Raw genomic sequence first — 27832 nt, 5'->3', positions numbered from 1 at the left:
TATATATATACCACACTTCTTCTTTATTCATCTGTTGACGGACATCTAGGCTCTTTCCATAGTTTGCCTATTGTGGACATTGCTGCTATACAATGACTCTAGTATAGTACATCTGGTTTTTGTTTTTGTTTTGTTTTGTTTTGTTTTTTGCACATCTGGTTTATCAATGATCACGATTTCCTTTGAGTTAAGTGCTGTGTTGACTGCCTAAGACTAGTTGTGACACAGATGTTCCTTATGAAAATCTTTTTGAAAAGCTGAGGAAAAGCAGAAGCAAATGAACAAAATAACTGGTATACTCCAGCTACTGGATCACTTTCTATTTATAAGGACTTTTTGAGGATGACTCAAATGTAGCTAATATGTGTAGATAGTGGGGCACCTGGGTGGCTCAGTGGTTGAGTGTCTGCCTTTGGCTCAGATTGTGATCCTGGAGTACTGGGATTGAGTCCTGCGTCAGGGTCCCTGCAGGGAGCCTGCGTCTCCTTCTGCCTATATCTCTGCCTCTTTCTTTGTCTCTCATAAATAAATTTAAAAAATATATATGTAGGTGGTATTTACCTTTTTAACACTTGACTAATGATTATTTCATTACTCCTCAATGGACATAATTCGGGACCTTGAATTAGTAGTTCTGTGGGATGCCTGGCTGGCTTGGTGGTTGAGTGTCTGCCTTTAGCTCAGGGTGTGATCCTGGAGTCCTGGGATCAAGTCCCACATTGGGCTCCCCGTGGGGAGCCTGCTTCTCCTTCTGCCTGTGTCTCTGCCTCTCTCTCTCTCTCTAATGAATAAATTTAAAAAATCTTTAAAAAACTAGTAGTTTTGTGAAAAAATGGTGTGTATTGTGAGATTTTTAAGATACATTCAGTTGCTCAAATTAGTGAATTATTGATAAATGAATCACACTGCTCTCTAATGAATAGATGACTACTAAAGAAAAATTTAGCAATGCAAAGGTCTCAAATCTTAAAAAGGTATTTTCTTTAAAGACAAAAATAATTTATAATCACTTTATTTATTTTTCAAAATACATATGAAACAGTAAAATTATATTTCAAGTGCTTTTCCATTTTCTTTTACAAAAGTAATCATAAACTGTACACTTCATAACAGCTTTGAGGTTTCATTGTTACATAATTCATCTGAACCTGACAAATATGTTCACACATTCTAAAGTAGACATTGTAAAAATACTGAAATGTGTAACATCTTTTAAAGTGGTTGCAAAATATTTGTTCTAGGTAATACAATTATATGCAGTCAAGTTTCACAAATGGCTGGTTACCATGTACAAAAACCCGAAACACGAATTTCAAAAGATTTTAAAATTTCTGTTCTATAATGCGGAAGTCAAAGATATTGATTTGAACAATGGCTATGTATTACATCACAAACCAGTTAAAAAGTCACCTTATGAACAATGACAAAAGGATACCAAAAGGATCACATATGATGGATCTAAATTATTCAATATCACATGTGAAATTAAAAATTTTTGTGTTTTCTGGCAGTTTAACATAATTGGCAAATGTCTTGAACTATTTATTCATTAGTGGAATCATCACATTTACAATGTGAGGCAGCTCTTTTCTATTTTGACCTCTTGATCCTTCATTCTGAAAGAAGGTCTCAATTTATTGTGTTCCATAACTTACCCATATTTTGCAGATGAACCCCATCATTTCTCTCAACTGGAAGGGCCAACAGAAAGTCAATGCGAATAACATGACTTGGGTTGGACTTTTGTTTATTAAAAAACTATAAATGCAAATGTTTTGCATAGTGAATTATTTCACTTATTTCTTATATAGTGATAGAATTTACGCAGCTATTCATACTAGGGATTACTGTCTTTTATATGGAAAGCTTAAAGGGTATTTTTAAGGATAAAAATAAAACCCACAAAATGATCTATATAGATAAAATAGAGGAACTCATGCAATTTTTATAGAGATTGATTCTATTGCCAGCTGGTCTGTAGCCTTAAGGAATATAGTGTTTTTGTTGTTGTTGTTTTTGGTTCATAAGCTTTATTCTACAGCAAAATCATTGCCAAACATAATTCACTATATTGATGTTCAAATTGGGAAAATTAAAAAAAAACACACACCAATTTTGAGATAGATGACAAAACCAAAAATCCAATGCATTAACCTTCCAACATTGAGACATACTTCTCTTAACAATTTTTCATTAATTTCTATAATATGTCTTGTTATGCATTAAATTGTTTTCAAGGGAACACAAATATTAAATTGAATAATTGAATAATTGAAATCCACCACCCTGTACAGTAAATAGGGATTCTGTGCACAGTATATGTAAATCGCAACAAAATTTCTGAAGGAAATGACCTATTTTTATCCTTTTATAAGATCAGGCATAGTTGCTCTTTGGAGGGGGTTCTTATGACCCAGGTGAGCTCCGAAGAGATTATTGTCAGTTGGAGATAAAAACATTTCCATAAAAATACTATCTGTGTCTTAGATCTATCAATAGCAAGTCATTTCCAGTGTTTCATTATAGATAAAAATAGAATTATTCTAATCAATTCCTCCTTGTAGGAGTGTATTTAAATCATTTCAAGCATTAAGAAGCCTATCTTTTCTCTTAAACACCTACTTATTTTTTCAATCACCATTTCTAGTATTCAAAATGTTTGCATTCAATAAATCCTTAAACCTCACCTCAGCCCTTCATTTAGCTCTTTTTTTTTTTTTAAAGTTTCTATAGCATGATATTGTCATGCCATCAAATCCAACCCTGGTTACCCACCTTCCTGATGAATAGGGTGAAAGTGAAAACACCTTTTTACAGTTGATGAGAAAACATTTGAACTGAATATTAATTTACTGCCACTGTTCAAATACACATCTTTTTGGTTAACTGTTAATGGTGGATGACAAGTATTATCAATGCATCTTTTATTAAATTACCACTCTAATTAACATAAAATTGAGTAAATATAGGAAAAGTCTTTTAATGAAATAGAAAATTCTTACCTTAAAGAGCATCACTGAGTAAATACTTTGGAAACAGAATTTAGTGTAATCAGCAGTTTCCCATGTAAAATATAAACTCACTATTTTCTTTTAAAGAATGAGTCTTAGTAGGTTCAGATGAATCATATCCTGAGCCATGTCACTGAGGAACTATTAAAATGCTCTGTCATGAGTTTTTTTAAACAGCATTAGAGGATTTATCTTCCACTAAAAGTTAAAGATACAAAGGAGATTTCTATTTCGCTTTCAAAATCTTTATTTCCATGTATTTTAACATCTGTGTTTAACTACCATCCAGTTATGTAGATTTTCACTTTAAACTATTTTACTTTCCATGCTTTTGCATCATCTTTTACTGGCAGCAATACATTCTTAGCTTAAAAACTATAGAAGTTTAGATGGAGTAAAGTACATCAGAACAACCAGAGTTGCTTCAAGAACAAGTTGTAAAGAAAAGAGATCTCCACATTTTGTCTAAATGTAGTAGAGGTTGAATGACTTTCTTAAATCCTTATTAACTATTTTTTTTGTCTTAATTATCAGGTAATTAAATCATAACTAAAGTGGCAAGAAATAATCAGATGGAATTCCATTCCATGAAAATATATTTACTTAGATAACATCAAGTACTCTTTTTAAAAGGGTAAAGAAATGACTATGTGTTCAAAGTTAAGATTTTTTTGTGTCCCTTTATTTGTAAAGGCTCCTTTGATAATTCATTCCAAAATAAGTTACATTTTGTTTTATGGACAGCAAAAGTTGAGAAGGGAGTGAAAGTTTGGATTTTCCATTTTTAAAACAATCGATTATTAAGTTAAAGTCTTACAAGATTGATCTTCATTGAGTCTGCAAAATTTTAAAATAACATTATAGGAGAATAAACACAGGTAGAAATGCCAATTAAATATCACAACCCAATAGGTTCAAATATATTTGCTTTTATCTAAAACCTGAGTCAGTATTGATCAGTTGTGATCTCCCTGCAGTAACTAGAACACACACACACTCTCCAAAACTGCACAAGAAAGTGGATGCTTGGCTCTGCATTCCCATCTCCAGTTCCCTGGCATAGTCGTAATGATATTTTTTTACTGAACTGTGAATGTATCAATATCATGAGTTTTTAGATGTAAAACAAAGTACCAGAAACAGGGCTCGCCTAACAAAGAAAATTAAAACTGTCAAGAAACAAATTAAGAAACCACTATAAAAAGAAAAGCATCATCCATTCAGATTTTTCTGAGAAGACTGCACATTCCTCAAACATTAGCATACTTTTCATATCCAATTTCCTCATTCCCCTGATTGCTTAGTGAATCAGGTAAAATACACGAATAAATAAATAAAATTAAAAAAACAAAAAGAACATCAATATTGTTATATAATGAACCAAGACTTGCTCCCTTTCTCTAGATTTATGTTTGACAAGTCCCTGAATAATCCCTGAAATTAGGTGTTCATTATATACTAAACTTCAACTTCAGAATGTGTCAATGCTGTCATGAAAAACATGGTATCCCACGCTAATTAGTGGAAGATTTCTGTAATATCAAATCTCATTTTAAATACTGAAATTAAAAACATTTCATCCTCAATCACATGCAGAAGGAGGATAAGATAGGTTTGTATGGATGTGTGGCTATGTAGAGAGTGAGAGTGTGTTGTATTGAAAGTGTTAAGATTGTATCTTAATAACATGAAGTATCCTTTAAAATGATTAGACTTTAGGGATAGAAGGGTACACCTCCCTCATGCATTCCATGAGAGATGGGTTGTGGTTATTTCTCTTCTTAATCTCTCTTACTGGATTAACAAATACTGGGCATGATGAATTTATCCTAATCCCTATGAAACAGTTTTTTAAAAATTACCTTAAAAACATATTCATATTTTAATCCATAGTCTCCACAGTAAAGTCTCCTGTTTGGCTGGTTGTTTGTGTTTTTTTTTTTTTTTTCATCATAAGCATTGGCTTTTTCTCCATAGGAGGCAAAGAAAAGCAAGAGCTTCTAAGAATGCATAAAAAGTCCTTAAAATATGTTTTCAGATGAAAATAATTATCCTCAGAAATATAGTTGTGAATTAATTGTAAGCTGCAGCTATATCTTACTAATAAAACATCTGTCTGCAAAAATGTCATTTTATTAAGAGTATAACTTGTCTTCCCATTTGACAATTTTTATTTCCTAGTAAAATAAAGAATCCCAGAATGGAAGTGTCATCGTCAGTCATTCTGTTTATGGCAAACGGTTCTTTTGGGCTTCATAAGGTAGACTAGTATTTTCAAACAATTCTTTCTGTTATTTTCTATTAGCTAATGCTAGCTAGAAATAGTTGTTTTTATTAGGAGGAGACAGGTATTCTTGAAAAATTTTAGGGAATTGTGTTTGCCTTTAAAATGTTAGTGTGTAAAATATTTACATCTTAATTTACAGTAATGCCATCATGTGAGAGATGCCACAAACAAAATTTCATAGCTTAAACTTGTTTTAATATTTAGAAATAAGAGATTTTACTAAAATCAAAATTTTATACCTTGATAAAATTTTCTCATTCTGATGAATATGTTTTTATATTCTAAGTATAAGTTTTCTTGTTCTTTTCTTGGTTCTTTTAACCTCCTATCCTGGGATAATCTTGAAATATGCACTGTTCATAGTATATATCTTAAAATAAGATTGGGGTCATTCAATATGGATACCTTCCGATAGGGCCCAGAAATGAGACAATAAAAAATTAACCTGATTTAAAAGAAAGTTCTGTCATGTAAAAACATTTGCATAGTTTTTATAACTCCTGGCCAGATCCTTGATCCTTATGAAGGATCCTTTCATGAAAGGACTGTGGGTCTGGGCCTTTAGAATTATTTTTATTTTTATTAAATGTGGAAATTGTTATTTATGATATATATGTATATATATAATTTTCTGAAAATTTTACATAATTTTTCCCTTCTTAGGAAAATACCCAATTCTAGTACTTAATTTCTCATTGGGTTTAAAAGTCACCATTACTGTGTATAATCTAATTGACAATGAGCACAGACATTTATTGTACCTTTGGTGTCTGTTAGTATGTTCTATCAGAAATATAGGATCTACATGATAGCTTCATGTCACAAAATATACATGTCACAGTACTTGAAAACCTTACAAACACTTAAAAAATTAACACCTTCTGTTTCTATTCACTTGGGAATACTAATGCTACATTTGAGATAATGAGTATTAGAATTTTTAAAATACCAGTTAAACAGTTCAACAGATGTTTGAACTAATGTAACAATAAGACAGTATATAGAATGGTAGCCCAAATGGTTTGACCTCCATTTTCTAGCTACTAAATATTACTTCTTAAACTTAATTCAAAATTGTTCTTTAAATTATAGCATTGTCTGTATGTTGTAAAGAATGAACTTGAGAGACAAAGCTTTGAGTTTAGCACAGCCAAACCTCACTAAGGAAGCAATTTGCTGAGAATGAAGAAAATATTATGAGATAAGTAACATTAATTTGATTGTGCAAGGATTTAATGCTATGTAAGTTAAGTTCAAAATTTCCATTAAAGTTTATATGGAACCATCTGCCCAACTAGAGATTAACATTGTTGTAACAAAATCAAAACCATACATATGTGACATGTGCTACTTTGTACAATAGCAGAATAAACTATATTTAATTTTAGATAAGTACAGATTCTTTTAAAAGAATGTATTTCTTATGCAAAGAATTGCAACTTATGAAAACACTCTTTGTGCTAATAGGCATATGACATGAAGAATAAAATGCCTTATGCGAGTAAGGACTATTTGTATTCAAGTAAAATATATCAAGATGTCCAAAGTTAATGAACCGACAAAAAAAAAAAAAAAGAGTAAATGAAAAAAACGTCAAGTTTGTTCATTATCAAGATATATTTTAAATGAGGAAATCAAACCTCCCACTCTTTTTCTGATTTGATGAGCACAGGGTCCTGGGTCCTTATTATAATGGTCTTTATTTTGGAGGCATTATGGTGTGGAAGGTGGTTTGGGAGATGGACAGGATCCTTGACTATCAAAACTGGTTGCTCGGCCAGGCAACTGAAAGACAATAATTTCATAATGCATGATCTAATGCAAAAGATAATAAAGTGGGTAGTTGCTGCTACCTCTGACTAGTGGATATTCACCCATGATATGCAAATCTCCAAAGAGAAGACATACATAACTTCCCCTGCCCTGTAGAACTCACCTTCTTGGGCAGCATGATTGGGCAAAGACATCTTATGGAGATGTAGGCAGAGCACAGTACCAAATGGCATGCACACAACTACTCATGACTGCAGGCTCATTTCACATTCTATGATAGGCTTTTAGCTCTTACTGTAAAATAATTAATGGTTTGTGATAGTGGGAGGTGATTGCTAGTTATGAGCAAGAAGGCTCAAGGCCCAAGAGACCACACTGTACTTGCTCTAAGGCAGAGGGCAATTTTTGTGGGGGCAACTAATGAGATGAGAGGGGATGACTTTGCAGATGGGAGCCATGAGTGTTGAAGAATAATTTCTCATGGTCCTTAAATATGTGTTTGAAAAATTCAATTACAATAGGATAGACTTTTGACTAGGTAGAGGAACCAGATTTTCTAAATGATGCATTAGTCTCTCTTTGTTCCCAACTTACCCAGTTTTTGAATAATTGTTCCCTTCTCATTTTAATCCCTTCTCTGGCAATAAAACACATAATTATACACTCACCACTTTCCCAAAATGCAAAATCCAGCCAGTTCTTAGGTCTCTAGTCCATATGTTCTGTTTGACCAATGAATGTAGGTGCAGGAGTTGGAAAAAAGGAGCTACTTGCTGGAGAAAGTACATTTATATAGTCTTTTGTCCTCTGATACTCAGCTGTTAGAAATATATCTGGGATCTTCTTCTGATGCCCATATTGTAGCTTGTTCTTCCTGTAAGTCCTACAATGACTGAAAAGCGTTTACATGTCCTGAGACACAAACATAGGCCTATTCCAGAGCTCCCCTTCACCAGATAAATGTATAGCTGCTTATGAAACAGTCATAAGTAATTATAATATACCTTGGGGCATACAACCCCTGTCCTTTCATTACTGAAAAGTTCTTGCTTACACTATCTCTCTTCTCCTTACATAATTCCTGTGAAGTCTGTAGGGCCATACATTTCTATTTTCATTAAGTGTGGAGAAATTCAGCTGTAGACAGAATAAGTGACCTGCTCAGGATCAGATAGCCAGAGGAGCAAGGATTAGATCCCATATAACTTTTCTTTCTTTTTTTTTCTTCTTTCCACATCACTTTTCAATGTGGTTCTCTGCCTGGCAAACTTTACTCTCATGCCTAGATTCTTAAAATTAATATTCACTGTTCAAACTTTAAATGAAAACAAGAGGAGAAGCAGGAAAAGGATAGTGATTGTATAATAAGAAGTAGAGTATACTTTATACTTTAGACAATACATACTATTGACATGAAACCCAACTTTCCCGAGACTTGCTAAATACACCTGTCTGTACTTCTGAAGCACTCTCGGGGAAAGTCCTGTGTGAATGTGCATTTGTGTTTGTGTATGTGTGTCTTTTATGATTTACATTAAATGAAGTGAGGTTAAAAATTGAGAACATTAATATATATCAGCGGATATCTTATCCATGGTAACAGCTCTGTTGCCTGAGCATGCAATATTCATACAGTGTTCATCAAATTTTCCCTATCGTGTCCTGAGTGACACAGCCAAGGTCACATTTTTGTGACAAAGCTGAAAAGCACTTGGGCCCACTGACAGTTAATTGCACTGTGCTACCTCTCTCATTCAACCCGGTGTTTAATGCCAGAGCAAGAAGCAGACTCTCACCCATGAACAGACAGCAGTGTATTTTTCACTTACTATGTAGCTATCATAACTATTCTTTGTATCGAATGGCATAAATGCCAGCATCTACCCCACATCCTTTTGTTAACCTGCATTACCTCTCAATCAGTCAGGTCACACAAAAGACTTACTTTGTGACTCTCCAAGAGTTTCCAGCAATCATCTTTGGGAAAGAAAGTCATCCCATCCTGTGACATTCAGTGTATTAAATAGACTGACAACTAACTTAAAGGCTAAAAATCCTGCCACAAGTGGATGTTGATATTTCTGGTTAGTATAAGTATGAATAGTAGTTGTATTAAGAGCTAACATATGTCGAACTCTGTGCTGAACACTTAATATTTGGCATTTTACTTAGTTTTACTCTTTGAGTTTACTGCTATTACAGAGCAATGGCAGAAATATAGAGAAGTTACAGGAACTTGCCCCAAGTTCTTCCAATATGGGTCCCACAGCAGAGCCAGGCTTTGAACTCAGGCAAGCTGATGCCTCAGTATCTTAAAAATCTGTGAGCACTTTTACTTAATGCTCAGAGTATTGGGAGATATACTTGTCCCTTTACATAGAGGAGCTGTATTAGAAGATAGTACTTCTAATCAGGGATTCTAGGAGAAGTTTAGGTGAGGTGGCTATTTTCACAAAAGGGAAACAGCAAAATTCAGTTGCCAGTTAGTAATAATTTACTTGATTGCTCTATCACTCATTTATAGAAGTTTTCATGCTACGTAAGGAAAATGAGACTTGCAGTTTTTGTGAGCTTGCTGTCCAAAGGAATATCAGACCCAGAAAGTTTAATGGTTTCTAAAATCGTACAAGGCACACAGAACTTTGAATACTGGATGATAAACTGTGTGGGACAGAAGTAAGAGCAATGTTTAAAAAAAAATCAGTGAATGTATGTATACAATCAATGACAGACAAATGTTAGCAGATAAATAATATTTAAGGAAAAGAGATTTTAAAAAAGAATAGATGCCAGGGAACTGCAGCATACCTCCAGCAAGGGGTGCCAATGTGTTATTGGTTTTCGGTGATAGGCCAGCATTTCATTCCAGTGGTCTCGCCCAAGACCTTCAGCGTCCAGGCCTGTTCTACACACTCCTATGACCTCATTGTGTCCTACCCTACAATTCGGAGAATATCACACTTTGATTCCAATGTTCAAAGATAAATGGAGTTTCATTCATGTTAGCAGAATTTTAAACATGATTTAGAACTAGATTTTATGATAAGTTCTAAATTATTCTGCATATTACTTTAGGTCAAATTAAAAATTTTACACAAACAAAATACACTACACAAGATTGGCTTTCAAATATGAATTTGTAAAAGGAGCACACATAAACCGTTTTAGTTCTCTGTAACTTGGGCACATTTCACAATAAGATAGAATGAGAAACACCAGCTGGTTCTTACCTATACTGTTGGATTTCCTTTTTAGAAGCAGCCCTATTAACTTTAAGTGATAGAAATGAGATCTTGTTTTTTTCAGAATGCCTAATATTTTATAGTGATGCTTTGATTTCTTACCAAGAGCTCAATACCCACTTTTTTTTTTGTATAAATGGCCATATTTAGTTGACTCTAAGTGATATGTCAGTATATGTCACTGCTTATACTACAATGAAACAGGCCAGGGCTATATTCAGTATTACGGCATTTGAGTTATTATTGCACAGCACCAGGGAATACTGCACAACATTCCTGTTGTGTATTCCACACAAGACTCAAATGTGCATGTTCTAAGTCGCTTCCCAAGAATGGAATGTAATTTAAAGGCATTTCTATACAGTTCTTTTGACGGACATCTCTAAGAAGACTTTTGAGATGATTTTAGGACCTTTCATTACTTTCTTCCTGTCACTGATGTAGTTATGTTTAGTATCATGTTTCTTCCATATGAAGTTTCCCCAACAAGCATATTTTTAGGAATAATTTAAAAAATCTTTCTGTTCTATATACTGTCAAGATCCATTTCCCTAAAATTGTCTGCATGACAAATGCTCTGTTGTATCTACCTGCAATCACTGTGATAAATCGATAGGAATAATATTTTGGAAAGCAGATTAAGGGCTTCTGATGAAAGCACTGAAATATTTTTAGAGTTTGAAATTGTAACTAATTCAAGATTTTTGTCTCTCTAAATAGTGGTAGTTTTTTCCCTAAACTGTGATATAAACTAATTTCAAATAGATAGTATAAATCATTTTACTTTTTAGTGCTTCATTATCTAGCTCTGAGCCAGGGGATAGCATATTAATTTCTCTAGATTCTAGGGTCCTGGTTACTACAATTTTCATGATATTATAAAATGGAGCACTCCTTTACAATACATTAGAACAAAATAAAGGTAGTAAGACACTATCTATGTGCTGATAATTTTGTAGGTTAAACACACAGTATTCCTTTCCAAAGATAAAAATATAAAAAGCAAAACAATACAAAGAAGTATATAGCAAGGGCCAAATAAGAGATATGAACCTTTATAGGGACAACAGTTCAGAGAAAGAAGAGGTAGGTTAGCTGAGAAAGACACAGAAGGGGTGACTTAAGCAGGGCTGAAAGCCTTGGTTGGATGAGATACACAGAGCAGGGTGACATTTCACACAAGGCAAGAGTGGGAGAGTAAAGTTCAGAGCTGAGGCAGGAAGAAACATCAGAGCTGCATTTGGGAGTTTGCAATTTATTTTATGAAAGAACTGACTTAAAGTGTGCAGGCTGAATGAATTACCCACAAAGCATGTTGAGACATCAAGGCTATTATTCACTTTCCACTCTTAATACTCACTGTTAATGGTTCTATATTACGCTAATGTCTTACAAATGGGAAAAGTGAATCCCAAAGAGATTACATAACTTGCCCTTACACACAGTTAGTTAATGAAAGAGCTTGGGTAAGAATTATGATATTCATATTCTAGCCCAGTTGGGAAAACAAACTCCATTGATAGTAATTTCTGTTGTTATTGTAAAAAGATGTCACAATAATGCTTCCTATAATGGGTTCCATATTACTTCTGCACCACTTTCTCACCAGCCCCAGGTGTCTGACTTCTTTTGGAAAAGAAAAAAGAAATATTATAACATGGGAAAAAATGAATTTTGAATGAATAATTTTTTCCTCTTCCATTTTAAATTAAAACTGTTGGAGCAGTAAATAACCTGGAAAGTTGAATTTGCTCTGCATAGGACTAAACATGGCTGTTCTCCAGTGAGTGATGAACATGTACCCACCTATCGTAATCCATGACTGCAATGGAGAGGCTGACCTGGTCCACGTTCTCTGGAGGGATATCGAAAATAATGGCCTCATTGTACACAGGGTTTAGAGTATTTTTCTTTGTAGTTGTTTTCCGCTTTTTTAATCTTCGACCCTCACACATCAGAGACACTTTGACATAAGGATCTAGGAATAGTAAGGTAATTTCATTAAAATGAAAGTAACAGTACGAAGCATAAATAAAACTGTAATTAGTTATTGCTATAAGAAAAGCCTTATTTAGCAGTATAAGAAAAGTATATTAAGCCTTTCAGTTTTATCAGTCTTAAATTCAAATGACTTATATGGGGGTAATAGACTAACACTTTGTACTTTAAATGGAATAATTTATCTTGAATGAGCCAGAAGTATTAGTTTCATCTGTTTTTAATACAACAGAGAAAACCTACGAGTCTACCAAGAGCCAGTCTGGAACTGTATGTCTTCTGGTCACAGCTATTTGAGAATATATTTTGCTAAAAGTGATTTCTAGGGAATGTAATCCTAACAGGTAAGAATAATTGCCTTAGGGATGCCTGGGTGGCTCAGCAGTTTAGCACCTGCCCTCAGCCCGGAGTGTGATCCTGGAGTCCCGGGATCAAGTCCCACATCAGGCTCCCTGCATGGAGCCTGCTTCTCCCCCTGCCTGTGTCTCTGCTTGTCTCTCTCTAGGTCTCTCATGAATAAATAAATAAAATCTTAAAAAAAAAAAAACAATAATTGCCTTAAAGTTAATTTCCTTCAAAATGATTTAGGATAAGAAGATTGAAACTTGTAAAAGCATAACATTGTATCTAGAGCATATGTGTGTATGTGTGTGTGTATACACCCACAATTAGTAGAAGTTAGAAATTTCCTCAATTGTTGGAAAAGTATTAAAATAAGACATTTCATTTTACAGTCATAGTGTTGGTGCTTGATAAAGAGCTCAGACTGAAGAAATGATCACTACAAAATATATTAAATATGTTGTGTTTAATTGTATACAATAAAAAAGGTAATAATTGGTTTAAAAATGTTATCATGGAAGGTTCTTGATATGACATTGTCTATATGATACCAACTTGAAAGGGAAAAATTTATTTGGCCCATATTTTTATGGGCCAAATTTATTTCCGTAAGAAGGAAAACTGTTATAGTATTACAGAAAACTATGCAAAAGTTTCTATAAGAGCCTTACTTTTGTACCTTTTTATAGGAAGGAAGCATGGCTTTGGGAGGGGATGTAAGCATTGGGGTGAGAATGCTAGCTGGTTAAACAATCAGTGTTTGCTCTATGTTCATTTATTTTTCCCCCTTTATTCTGGTTGCTCTCCAACAGTAACACCACCACCTCTTTTTTCCTCTTTCCACCAATGTAGTAATAAATCTTATTTTCTGAGAATAAGCCAAAATCATAACAGTATAAACTTACTTGAATTAATAATACCTTTTAAGCTCTAGAAAAATATATCTGTATATTTCATAAGCATTTCCATCAAGGAGCAAAAAATATATTTTCTGGCTCAAAATTGGGTAAATAAAGGTAAACAAAATGGCAATGTTCAATGGCTGTTTCCCATTTACTTCTCAATTTTTTAATAATAGGAAGTATGTTCTAAGAAGGAAACTCACTTCTGTGATACTCTTTTGTGTATTAGGCCCAGGCCTAGACCTCTCATTAACATTGGGAACAAGACATGATTTATCCTCTGCCACCCCCATCATGTCTCTGACGACATTTCTCCACTAGTGACAAGGATAATTTACTGGCTCCTTAGTTGATTCACAAACCTCTAGTGAGAGTTAATGAGGTGGTATTCTCAGAGCATGCACTCTTTCGTTGAAAAGCTTCATATAAACAAAAAGTGATCTTGCACTTAATTACAACTTTGATGCTGTCTGCTTGTCTCAGAATTTGATCTCTTTTGATAAATGGAGGAAAGAGTAGAATAAACAATAATTTGCAGAGTACATTGTGTAAATTCTTCAACATTTACTGACCCAAGAATTTTTCACCAAAATAAATGCAGAGTTTACTTTCATTCTACTTTTATATATCAACTGTGTATTGTAAATTTTAAAAAATGAAAAAATAATTCACAAAATTGTTCAAAAGTGAAGATGGTAGAGAAAAACCTATAATGAGAAGGCTCCCTCCCATCTGTTCCCATACCTCTCTCTCCACCCCTTGGTTTTCGTTTGTCACTCTGGTAATTCTTTTTGCAAATATTAACAACATAAATATGTATTGTAATACTCCCAATTCTTACACAGAAAGGAGCATGATATCCATGTTTATTTTTGCGCCTCCCCCTCCCTTTTTTTTTCACTCATTTAGTGTATCCTGGAGCTCTTTCTGCACTAGAACTTAGAGTTATCTCATGCTTTTTGTAATACAAATTTAGTTTATTTCTTTGTTCTGAAGAAGCACAAAGTTATAGATTCCTTTCCCCGTGTCATCCTTTCCTGTATCTCCACTACCATTTCTTATTTGTTTAATTTGACAAATGCTTATTGCCTTCTCTCCTCTGTCCTGATCATTTTTTCTTTTACAGAGCTCTGCCAGAGTTCACATATTAAGTTAATATATAAACCTCCAGACTGTAGTGATTTAAATGCAGGGGTAAAAGAACATGATGTGACTTTACCTCTTTATCAAAATGAGCACAGAAAGAGAAATTTCCTCCAAGAATATCTCAGGCTCCATGCAGAGAGCCCGACATGGGACTTGATCCCGGGTTTCCAGGATCAGGCCCTGGGCTGAAGGCGGCGCTAAACCACTGAGCCACCCGGGCTGCCCCCCTCCAAGAATATCTTTAAGAAACTTCAAGAAGAAAAAAAAAAAAAAAAAGAAACTTCAAGAAGCATTCCTTTATTATTTCTTTCAGTCACTACACTTGCCCAAAGTTTTATTTTGAAAGGTGTTAAGAATGCAGATGCAAATGATGGTCTTTGAAACTTGTTCTTTCTCTGCAGATCGAGTGAGGGAAAGAAGTTCAGTCTACATGTGTTTTCATACTTGTAAGGTAATGCAAGCTTGAGGTGAAGAATCTTCTTTTATAAGTAACTGACTAGTTAGAAGTAGGGCAGTGATTGGTAAATCATGAATTTTTAAGAAAGAACCAAATTAGTAGAGCAAAATAAAAATAAAAACTCAAGCTCATAGTCAATATATTTGATAACTTCTTTTAAAATTTTTCTAATAATAATAATGTAAATACAAGAGGTGATTTAAAGTCCTTTGTTTGGTAATCTCTTTTTCTACTTTTATAATACTCCACTATAGACAAATGAATTTAATAATTCAATGGCCATATATAATTTTGGATACATGAAATATTTGGGAATGTACCTTGACCCATTAGCCAACTGTGTACATACCTGATGAGCCAGTGACATCCATAGCCTTCAGATTTCTGCACTTGATGACTGTCAATGTCATACGTCCAGCAGTTGGCAAATAACAAAGGGAAAACATGATTTCACCCAGATCAATACTTTCCTAGAAAGGCAATTGGTAATGTTAGCCATTTCGACCGTATAGTAAAACAAGATTATAATTGAAGAGGTTCAGTGAAAACTCACTTTGATGGAATATCTGAATGTCATTCTAAACTGTTTTATTAAGGATACAGATAACATTGCAAGAAAGCTGTTCTAAACAGAGTAAGAAAAGAGAGTCTATTCCAGTTGCTCATTTGACATCTCCACTTGTATTTTTAATAGGAATCTCAAATTTAATATAGTCAAAACCAGACTGCTGATTCCATCCATTCCTATTCATCTTCTGAAACCAATTTTTCTGTCACTCTTTCCAAGAACCAACAAAGGAAGTTATCATTTACCCAGAGGCTGGAGCCAGAGCCCAGCAGTCACTTTTATTCTTCTCTTTCCCTCACCCCTACACATCCAACCCATGTCTTGTCTACACTGTCTACCAAATATATCCCAAATTAGTGACTTTCTTTTTCAGGTCTATTAATACCATTCAAACCAATATCACTTCTTCTCAGGATTCCTTTAGGAGTTTCTAAAATTGATCTATCACAGAAGCACTCAAAAGTGATCACTTACGAACTGCAAATCAAGTTATTTCACTCTCCTGCTTGAAACCATCTGAGGGCTCATAACTATACCGGAATAAAATTCAAAACCTGGTATAGAAGCAAGGTAACTATAAATCTTGGTATATCTGGGAAATTCTGGGTTTATACCTGTTGTCCTTGTATAATTAGTAAGAACATTCCCCTTCAATTCTTAAACATGTCTTTGGTTTGAATGGTAAATCACAAGGTCAGATATAAGGCCCAATGTGATCAGGATCCTATCTTTCTAACTTTATTTCTTGCCTCTCTTCTCAGCTTACTCTGATGTGGACTCAAAAGCCTTTTTTTTTCCTGTTATTCAAATACATGCAGTTTGTTCCTGCCTTTGTCTGGTGCATTTTCATTTTTTCTCATATATCTTTCCATGGATGACTCCTTCTCACAATGCAGGACTCAGCTCAAATAGTATCTTCTTAGTGAGGCCTTCTTCCTTCCTACCCTATGCTCAACTACTCACAGATCCTTTATATTTTTTTCATAGTCCTCATAATCATTAGAAATTATCTTTTACATTCATTTTTTGTTTCCCTGATTCCCATATGTAAGATCTAGGACAGCAGAGTTCTTGTCTTTTTATTGCTACATTCTACTGAAATGCCTGGTACATAGCTGGCTCTCAGTGCATCTTTTTGAAGAAGTGAAAAGATTAGTTCATATGGACATAAAGTTGTATCAGATATACATTTGAACTGTTCACAGAACCCTAATATAGAACTATTTCCTGTCCATGGCTGCATAGATGGTGGACAAACGAAAATGAATGCGAACAATGTATATTTAGGATGCTTCTCAAAGAGCTATTTATAGGATTTAATAAAATCATTCCTGGTGAGACAATATGTGGTAGATTTAATTTGGCAGGAAATAAGTTGCTATGCACCCAGGCCCATAGGACTAGGTTCCTAAAAATTCTTCATGACAAACTATTAACATTTGTTGGACTTAATCTTATACCTTAGATTCTGATTTATGTAATTCCTATTTCTTTATTCATGGTCTAGAAGTAGTAGAGCCTGCTAATTAAGAGCATAAAGTTTAGAGTCAAACTTATGTTTGACTCCTGTTTTTTTCTACCTCCTAGCTGTGAGATCCTAGGAAATTTAATTAAGTTTTGAATTTCTGAAACTTTCATTTTCAAACTAAGGAAAGTACCCACTCAACAGTGGTTTTAATCATTAAGTGAGATAATGTATGTAAAGTCCAAGGCATTTAACCCAATGGCTGACATATGACAAAGGATACTGTTTTGTTTATGACTGTGTTGCCATCACATGAGCAGTACCTTACACATATTGAATGCTCAATAAGTACTAGATAAATGAAAAAAATTAATCAAGGAAAGCAGTTATTATTTTTTAAGAACTTTAGTAAAAAGCATATATTTTAAAACAAAGATATATTCAACTGGGTTTCCTCTGGGCTTTTGGATTGCTGCAGACCCAAAATAATGAGCAACAGCCAACAGGAGAGGCCAGAGAAAAAAACAGCAAGAGTACAATCTCCTACTAAGATTCATTCTTTTCACCACCAAGCAATTACTGAATATTATTTGCTAGGTGCACTGGTAGGTTCCATGGACCCCAAGATAGATGTGGCATGATTCTGTCCTTGAAGATCTCAGCTGAGAAGGAAGAGTAGGCTATAAAAGACTAAGAAAATAAGTCTGGATCCTATTTTTATCTGGTGATTCTCTTCCTGTTTCTATCTCTTTTCCAGTGTTTCTTTAGGCTGAGTCAATGGAGTTCTCTGAAATTTTCTATCTGGCAGCCACCAACCTTCCTTTTCTCTCAGTGTGTATTTCTCCTCCCAGGAACTATCAACAAAAGTAGGCACACTTTGTCACCAGCTGGTGAAAAAATTAAGGCACCTTTTTATGAATATAGAGCAAGTGTTAAGTTCTTAGTGGGATGGCAGTGGAAAAGTGAGGGAGGAAATAGGGGACATGATCTCAGGGATGAAATGCTTAGAGTCCAACAGGGAATGTACCACAAACACAACACAATGTACCAACAGACACATCTAAAGGGCTTAGTTCTTACATGAAAAGAACATATTTTCATGTATGTGACTGTGACGATTTTAATTTTACACATTGAACAATCTGTAGAAGTAATTTTTCTACTTCTCTAGATATATCACATGCTTACTGGTTGGAACAAAGAAAGTTTACAGTATTTGGTCCCACCCCTCAAAGGTCCTTTCTATCCAGCTGCAACATAATTTTGACTATCTGTTATTAACAGGTATTGATAAATGTAAAGAGGTTAAACTGAGGAGTTGACGAAAGTACTAGCCTAAATAAACTAAAAGCAAAGAGCATGATTAAAGGACATCCCTAGGCAGCTCTGTATGACAGGCTAGCTGGCTTTTTGCCTACTGGAGTAGTAAGTAATCTCCTTAAATATTTAAACTCCATGAAGTCAGGAGTTTTAAAGAAACTAGAATGAACTGGGTGGTTTTCTTTTTAAGATTTTATTTATTTATTCATCAGAGACACAGGCTGAGGAAGAAGCAAGCTCCCTGTGGGGAGCCCGATGTGGGTCTTGATCCTAGGACCTGAGCCAAAGGCAGACGCTAAACCCCTGAGCCACCAGGTGCCTCTGGGTGGTAAAGATTAATGTACAGTATGCATGCATAATAACTGCAAAAAGATTCTTCATTAGACTAGATTTTTCCTTCAGGAAGTGTGAATGTGAAAGATCTGAAATTGCATACACGCTGAAAAGGGCACAATACTCTCTAAGGTAAATACCAATATTCTACAACTTTTTAAATCTGGAAGCAACCTAAGAAATAATTATGAGAAATAAATGAATGAAGGTAAATGGCTGTATAACCTTTAAAAAGGTCCTGTAACAAATGTACCAGCAGAAGTCCAGGTTTGGGTGACAGTCCTGTGAGCTAGTGTGAGCACTAATTCTCCATACCCCCTGTGTCTGCGTGTAGATGGCCCAGCCTCAGGGAGCAGGCTGACTTTTAATTGCCACCTCTTCTCTGCCCCAGCTCACTGCAGTTTATAAGGCCATACTCAGTCCCAACAATCTGAACCCTCTCTTGCCAAGCAAAAAAAGCAGAAAATAAGTTGAAAGGTCTCTGAACATATAGCATAAATATAACAAAGTTATATGGTGAAATTCTCTTACATAAGGAGACTACCTCATTTCTTACTCAACACCCATTCACTATTATTTTAGGTAAAGTTCTAACAAGAATGTTTACTTGGTATATCATTCTACAGCAGGTCAAAATTCACATGTGGAATGTGGAAATGGGGCAACTAAAGCAGTTGGTCTGGGGAAGCCCACAATAAATGATAGCTGGAAAGACACCATTCATACAAGAAGGAAGTGAATGTTTGGAAAAGGATAACAATCTGGAATCGTTTTCTATCAAGGGGAACTGACACTAATAATGCCTTACTAACTTAAAACAGCATTTTATGATAGATTTCAACAGTAATTAATATTTAAAGTGATGGCTTTTGAGTCATTAAACTTAGAAAAAATATATTCTATACGTTCTGTTTAAGAAAGTAGAGAAGTATACACTATTTTTTAAGGTATTTTTATCTAAAATCCTTAGAATGTTTGAAGTGGTAATTTTGGGCTTTAGGCTTTGAGTTTCTGAAAAGTTTATTTCTGGATAACCTCATTTATTCCAATTCTACATGAACCTGAACTTCTCATATGAACCTTTGAAAAATGACTCTATCTTTGGACAAATAATCATTTGAAATCCTGCTTTACGTCTAGTATATAGTGTTCCATAAAATTTCTCCAGGTAGGAAGACCATTCTCATACACACTAATAATGTATTTGGTGGAACATTCACAGTGATGATCTTCTGACTGTATACCTGGAAGGAGGGCTTATGAAGAAGGCTAACACTGAGCCTGGCTCAGAGACTATACATTTGATTTCTTCACCCTGGTTCCACAGACATTGAGCTGGGTAGATAAAGATCACTTTCTAGTAATTGGCTATAGTTAACTTCATAAACATAGACACAGTTATAAAGATTTTTCCATATACCATCTCTCTAAGATAGAAGTAAAAGTCAATGCACAGATAAGTTGATATACAGATAGTTGCACTGCACATCCTAATTCAGGACTGAGCTAATAGTAAGATCAAACTATAGCAACTGAGTATAGAAATGGAGAGACATCAGATTTAAGGCTTGATAACTACAGCATGTTTTAACCCAGTGAAGGAAGTAAACAGCACATTAGGGTTTGAGAGCCTACAGACATGAGACCGGCAGAGAAGAGGAATAATATTGTATGTGAGTACTATGATTAATATTTACAAATAAGAATGGGCAGCTTATGGTAAGAAATAAGGAGTTTGGTGACATGTTGGAGGACATTTATTTATTTATTTATTTATTTTTTTAAAGATTTTATTTATTTATTCATGATAGTCACAGAGAGAGAGAGAGAGAGAGAGAGAGGCAGAGACACAGGCAGAGGGAGAAGCAGGCTCCATGCACCGGGAGCCCGACGTGGGATCCGATCCCGGGTCTCCAGGATCGCGCCCTGGGCCAAAGGCAGGCGCCAAACCGCTGCGCCACCCAGGGATCCCTGTTGGAGGACATTTAAAGCTCTATGTAGTTTATTCTGTGACTCCTATGGGTAATAGGGGGGATCCAAAGGTGTTGGTAACATGAAAGAGTGGGAGCCTGGAAGAATGAAAAGGGTATATAGGTTCCCAGATCAGAAAAGCTAGAGTTAATATCCTACATCTCCCATGTACTAGTTGATAATGAAAACAATATTTGCAAAACATTTCTTTGTTTTGAATAGAGTATATTAGGATGAATAAAGGAGAAAGGTGGGGTGCCTAGATGGTACAATTAGTTGAGTGGCAGACTCTTGGTTTTAGCTCAGGTGGTGATCTCAGGGTTGTGAGACTGGGCTCTGAACTTGGCATGGAGTCTGCTTAAGACTCTCTCCCTCCCCCCACTCCTCACTCTCAAATAAATAAACAAATCTTAAAAAAACAGTAGAGGGGCTTCTGAAGTAAACAGGTGTGTGAAGGTATTGACTGAAGAAAGGTTTGAATTCAGAGATGTATTCAAAAGAATCATTAAGACTTATTGAAAAAAAACCTTTAAACAATTGGTTGCCATGGTGACAGCAGTCATCACATCCTCTTAGCACCCTAAATGCTGCCTGCCTTCCACATTTCCTGGTTGGTAAGAAAATGGATGGTTCTCCTTACACTGTTAAACGATGTGTTACTAGATCAAATGAGCATCTTCATTAAATTACTAGTCTTTCATTTGCCCGCTCACAAACTGAAGCAGCTTTTCTCAGGCTGACACAAGAGCACAGGGAGGTTAAGGGTGAGTGCTACGGTCACACAATGGCAATCCTTCAGGGTCTCGGGTGTCTTCATACACCAGGTAAAACTGTGCCTAGAGACTCAGGAACTGCAGGGCTCCAGGCAGGGCCAACTCATCAAGTTCTCTGATGGGACATTCCATTTGTTGAGCCGACCTTGGGCCAGACCCTGTGGGAAGTGGTTCAGGCTCGAGTGGAAGAGCATGCCACCACCCTAACCGGGGGCATCTCCCAGGTGAGCCCTGGCACTTCTTCTCCACCTCCTCTTTGGCATCTGAGCATCCACTTCAAGGAGGGGATGACACCTCTGGGAGCCCCAGAGCCAGGAAGTTGGCCATGTACTTGGCCAGTGCCACATCGTCCACCATGCTCTGTCCTGTCTGAGAGAGAAGGTGATTTGCCACCCCAATGTAATGCAGACCCAAGGTGGGTCTACTGCATTCAAACTACTGTAAAATATTCATTTCTCTCTGACCCACATCATCCATTCACCTGAGAAAATAATGGAATTTAACCTTGGGCAATCCACTTAACCTCACTTGACCTAGTTTCTTTGGTATAGCATGAGGGTGTTCAAACAGATGAACTAATTTACTTCCCATCTCTAAAATTTCGTAATTTTATGCACTGGTTAAATGAAGACTAAATAGTATATATGGTTTAGGCATGTTCAGGAATGTATGACTAGGCCTTTTTAGCTCTTGTTGCCTACAGACCCAGCAGAGCCTCATTAGAAAGACCACAGAGGATCAGCTGGTGCTAATAGCTCAATTTCAAGTTCAAGAACAAGATTAGGGTTGATCTGGTGGGGGATACATGAGGAAAGATCATACTGGATAATGAAAATACCTGGTTCTTCCCATGAAATCTAGGAGGAACCACCCAGAGGTGGGTGAATTTTAATCTAAACTTTGAAGAATGACTAAAGGTAAAGAGAATTAAAAACAGAGGGAGCAGTATATAAAGAGGCTTGAGGTGCTGAGTGGAAGATCCAACCATGATCAGAAGATTAACAGAGACCACTGGCTCTGGCAGTGACATAGGATAATTTAAATGGTAACACACTGGCCTTATTCTAAATGTCCCCTGCTTGGGGCATGTGGTTGGCTCAGTCAGTTAAGTATCTGCCTTCAGCTCAGCTCATGATCTCAGAGTCCTGGAATCAAGCCCTGTGTCAGGTTCCCTGCTCAGCAGGGAGTCTGCTTCTCCCTCTCCTTCTGCCCTTCTATGTTGCTTGCATGCTTTCTCTCTCTCAAAGTTAAAAAAAAAAAAAAAAAAAAGACTCCTCCTCAGGAGTATGTGAACAACCTGATTTTTTTTTTTTTTTTTTTTTTGCAGTCAGGATGAGAACCATTTTCATGGTTAATAACAATTACTTGGAAGGATTGCATTTCATTAAGGGATAATATACAAAACGAATATATATTATAGGCCCAGTCTGACACACAGGAGATGTTGAAAAAATGTACTATTTCTTTTCTTGTTTACTTCAATTTTTCCAGGGTCAGTGACTAGTATAAGGTTGATGCTCAGTAAAAAAATGTATTGAATGAATAAATCATAAAAGCATCAGGCCAAGTCATGCATGGCTTCAGTGGCAACAGGGACATCTACTATTTGAAGGACTGAAGGCTACTCAGTAAACAGAGAACAAGTGAGCAAAGACACTGTTTATGGGTGTTGGGGGCTCTATGCGTAGAGCCCCCTAGAACTGTGCAAGGGCATGTCTACGTATGGTAGCCCTGAGAGTATAATAGTCATAATAGTTTTGGGCCATCTACAGATACACTAAAGGTTTGGGGCGCATAAGTTAGAAGATACTTATCTATTGGTTTTTACTAAACTTTATTTCTTCATGGATCCCTCTAGTGTGATCTGGGATTATGTTTGCTCTAATTCTATAGTGCATTGGAATTTCAGAAGCAAATATCTTCCTAAGGTATATAAATTGCATTTTTTCCTTGCACATCTGACCATTTTCACCAATCACCAGAACAAGCAGTCTTGTGACTCTGGGATGCAAAGAAGGAGGAGGAAGCTGTTTGATAGAATACAATTAGGAAATGTAACATTAAAATCTACTCCAGTTTCTAGCCCACTTCCTTCCTTTTCTTTCAAAGAACTACAATTTTCACATAACACTTCCTTCCTGCCCTTCCTCCTTCTCCTAGTGATTGTGATTAAACCAGATTGCACCATGTGCAACAAGGGTGGGGGAAGGGACAAGCAAAGGAGGGTTCTATCACAACACCTTGTTAGACTCCTGGAGTTTTACATACATTTTCATTATTGATTCTTTCTTACCATCTCCACTTGAAGATAGAGAAAACACTTACTAGGTGTCCTTTAGCAGGACCTGCTTGTGTTTCTGCAGGAAGGAAAGAACACACTTTTCAGTAAGGATTATATAATATCAAGCATTGTGGTTGGCCATGACACAAAATCCAGGTGAAACTTTACTGAAGTCAGGGCAGAAAGGGGCAGAGAACATGGCAGTGTTGAAGATGGGAGGATAACAAACCCCTCTGAGTATTAAATGATCAATATTCACTACCCAGAGCTACTATTGCCATGATACTATTTAATAGTGCGATGCTTCTGCTCAGTGAGAGAACCATTTTCAGCTCCCAATCTGAGTGGGGAAATAACCCTGCCTGCCGAATGGTTTAACTATTATCCCATCCAACACAGCTTCAGACTTGGCCACTTGGAGGAGCAAAATGCTGAGTTTATAGAAGAGAGCTGAGGCCTTAAAATGGTCTTTCATGGACTTAAATCAATTTCATAACTACTGGTGGAATGAGCATCCTGAGGCAGAGGGGATAGCCCAATGTAGACACTGGGACAAGAGCAATGTGGGGCATAAGAAGAGGATACAAATTTAATAAGAACTCTTCCTTTTGTAATACCGGTTAAGAGATACCTTAAACTTCTTGGTGAGAGGACCTGGAGACTTATTCTTAAACCTTAATAGGTTTAGAATAGGTTTATAAATAGTGGCATAGAAGCTTGTGCAATACATTATGCCGCTCTCCTTGGAGTATTTGAAGCTTTTAAATACCTTGATAAAATTCCTCATTAATGGCATCACTCTCAGTATGGTTGTACTAGGCACTTGGACTGGATGAATCTGGCTTCACTATTTTAGAGTCTACCTTAAATTAGTTTGTATGGTTTCACCTCTATTGTGTACTGACTGGTTATAAATTCAAACCCATGTTTTGCAAGCTTGTTTTGGACAATGCTGTTTGGATAATTTGTTTTCGTGGGTTTCTTTTTTTACTATTTTTTAAATCTATTTTTTATTTTTTGAGAATAACTTGTTTTGAATAACTTGTTTAGATGAAATTGATCTGCAGTTGGATGTTAAAACTTTCTTACCAAACTTCTGCACATGGAAAGGAGAGGACCATTACATCCTTGATACCAGAGTTAATGGCAGGGGTGTCCATCGTGTGATGGACCTTTAAACTTTAAAAACCAAGGTTTCACCAGTAACTTGAAAGTGTTTGGTCTGGGCAAGTCTACACTTTGCTAATCTAAATAGCTGTATATAGATGAGACACCTGCCCCTGTCATGGCTAGGCTACTCTTGGTTGGCAATGCTGTTGAGCTGCGCAGTAGTCTCAGGAAGAGAAAGGACACGTGTTCCTGTCTTGGCGAGGCTACTCACCACAGGCAGTGGAAGCAAGCTGTGTCCTGAGAGTAATAACCTTTGGATCAGCCCATCTTGTCTGTAATGCCAGTGCTGTCGCCTTCTAGCTACATGCTCTTAGCTTCTACTACGCCAGTGGCTGATACTGAGTTTATTTGGAAAGACTAACTCTACCAAGAATAAACTCATTTAAAAGGAATGCCTCAACTAAATGTCGACTTTATTTCATTCATCTCTTCTTTGTCTAGAACAATAATGTAATTAATCTATCATTGGCTCAGTATCTTTTTATTGGTATACTAAAAGGTTTTATTGTCCTATTTGCTATTGGTCTGTGACATATTATTATAGATTACAATTCCTACATGAACCCATGTTAAACAAATTACTGGCAAAGATGATCTAGTTTCTGGGCTGTGAACAAATCCACCTCTCCTCCCCAGTCTATTCTCCACATAGTAGTCAGAGATCTTTTTGATCCTAAGTGACACCATGGCTCACTTCTAATCAAAAGCCACCAATGATCTCACAAATCACAGAGAGTGAAACTAACAGCTCTGTCCATGGCTTGAGGGCTCCAAAAGACCTGACCCTCAGCTGTCTCTGATCTCATCCCCTAACACTGTCAGAGAGGCCCTTTCTGACCAACCTATTTAGAGTGGCCTCTCTCTCCTTTATCCTGCCTCTGTTTCACATAGCATTTCCTTCATTGGACATACAACATATTTCACAACATATTTCCTTATTACCTGCCTCCTTTTTCTAGAAAGTAGACCCTCTACACGGAGACAGATTATGCTCTAAACCATGCAGAGAGTGCCTGGTAAATAGAACTAAATAGAGTTTGTTGAATTGACGGATTTAAGATCCTTGTTCTGTAAATGAGTAGAGCAGGTAACTAGCTTCTATTACAAATGTTCTTTTTTTAAAAAAAAGATTTATCTGGGGAATCCCTGGGTGGCTCAGTGGTTTAGCACCTGCTTTCAGCCCAGGGTGTGATCCTGAAGGCCCCGGGATCGAGTCCCACGTCGGGCTCCCTGCGTGGAGCCTGCTTCTCCCTCTGCCTGTGTCTCTGCCTCTCTCTCTCTCTCTCTCTGTGTCTCTCATGAATAAATAAATAAAATCTTCAAAAAAATAAAAAATAAAAAATAAAAATAAAGATTTATGTATTTATATTGAGAGAGACTGGAGGAGTGGCAGAGAGATAGAGAGAATCCTTCACGCAGACTCCCTGCTGAGTGTGGAGCCTAATGGGGGCTTGACTCAACCCATGAGATCACAGCCTGAGCTGAAACCAAGAGCGAGATGCTTAACTGACTAAGCCACGGAGGTGCCTCTACAAAATGTTCTTTTATCCACTATTTTCTCTGGATGGCCAATTTATCACACTCACTATTCTATGTATAACTAGACTTTAAGTTAAATATTTGTAGCCTATTGCTTTGACAAAAGCCCGATTGGGGATAATTTTCTGCTTCTGGTTATCAGCTCTTTTATAGACTGGTATTTATTTGATAAGTGCCTGTACTTGTAAAGCATCCCTTTACTTACCATAGGGTGTGGAACTGTGCAGAGAATACTTAAGAATTTAAAAGCACTCCAAATACATGAATAAAATTGACATTCAGTAAGATCTCTGGTTTAGTGAATTAAATTTATAGAAAGATTGAATGTGAGATGAACCATGGCATAGTCTCTTATAACATTGTCATATTTTATTCAAGTTCAGTATTGAAGAAAAAAGAAAAGATATTTCATTCATTTTTTTAAATATAAATATGATTCATTTAGGAAATTTAATTAGGGTAAGAAATTTAAAACATGGGAGAAACTGGGATATTAGCAATCAAGTGGATAATTGTTTGTGTGCAAGAGTATAGCCACTCCCCCACTCTCTCTCTAATAAATGTGAACTTCCTGTGAAAGTACCTTTAGAACCATGCTGAATTTTAATTCTTTTAATTTATTTTTAGTATATTCTAAACATGTTAATATTCCGACATAATTCAAGTCAAGGAACACTGAACTAAGAGTTATTTAAAGATTTAAAATCTAGTTCTGGATATTCTATTAATCTGCTGGGTGAGCCTAAGTGATTTTTTAAAACATCCCTGGGCCTTCATTTTCTAAACTATAAAATTAAAGGATTACACTTGAACTCTCTAGCAATTCTGAAATAATATGATCACATGATCTAGACATAAGTGTTCTCAAAATCTTACTCCAAACATACTTTGGAATCTTTAGGTTAATATGAAAAAGACTTTTGACCTATTACAAGTCTCATGCACTTTACTCTGAGAAAAAGATCACAGGTCAATATTTAAGACACATTAATTTTATTTGCATACCATTCCCTCCAACTGAGGTATTTTATTAGAAACCTAAAAGCGACAAATTGGAGAGGTAAGGAATACAGGAAGCATGTATACTTATAATGGAGATGAAAATAGTGTAATAGAAGAGCAATGGATGGCAATAAAAATCTATTTTTAAAATTTATTATGATAACTAATGGTCATAAAGATCACCACTATTAAGAAAAGGTTATTCAGTAGATTTTACTTTAAAAACAGGGACATGCATAGTGTTTTATAAGT

General features: G+C 35.8%; 1 protein-coding gene across 1 annotated transcript in view; it reads right to left on the bottom strand.

Moving 5' to 3' along the window:
- Positions 1-996: 996 nt before the first annotated feature.
- Positions 997-27832, bottom strand: part of SYT10 (synaptotagmin 10) — a 67679-nt gene continuing 40843 nt past the window's right edge. The window contains exons 4-7 of the mRNA XM_025455578.3: positions 15508-15628; positions 12120-12291; positions 9880-10009; positions 997-7083 (exon numbers count right to left, since the gene is read on the bottom strand). Of these exons, the coding sequence (XP_025311363.1) occupies positions 7012-7083; positions 9880-10009; positions 12120-12291; positions 15508-15628 (495 nt within the window). The 3' untranslated portion in view covers positions 997-7011. The remainder of the gene's footprint in view (positions 7084-9879; positions 10010-12119; positions 12292-15507; positions 15629-27832) is intronic.

The sequence above is a fragment of the Canis lupus genome, chromosome 27 (assembly GCF_003254725.2).
Source record: "Canis lupus dingo isolate Sandy chromosome 27, ASM325472v2, whole genome shotgun sequence".
NCBI classification, from domain to species: domain Eukaryota; kingdom Metazoa; phylum Chordata; class Mammalia; order Carnivora; family Canidae; genus Canis; species Canis lupus.
The sequence above is the reverse complement of the archived record's forward strand: the minus strand, read 5'-3'. Positions and strand labels throughout refer to the sequence as shown.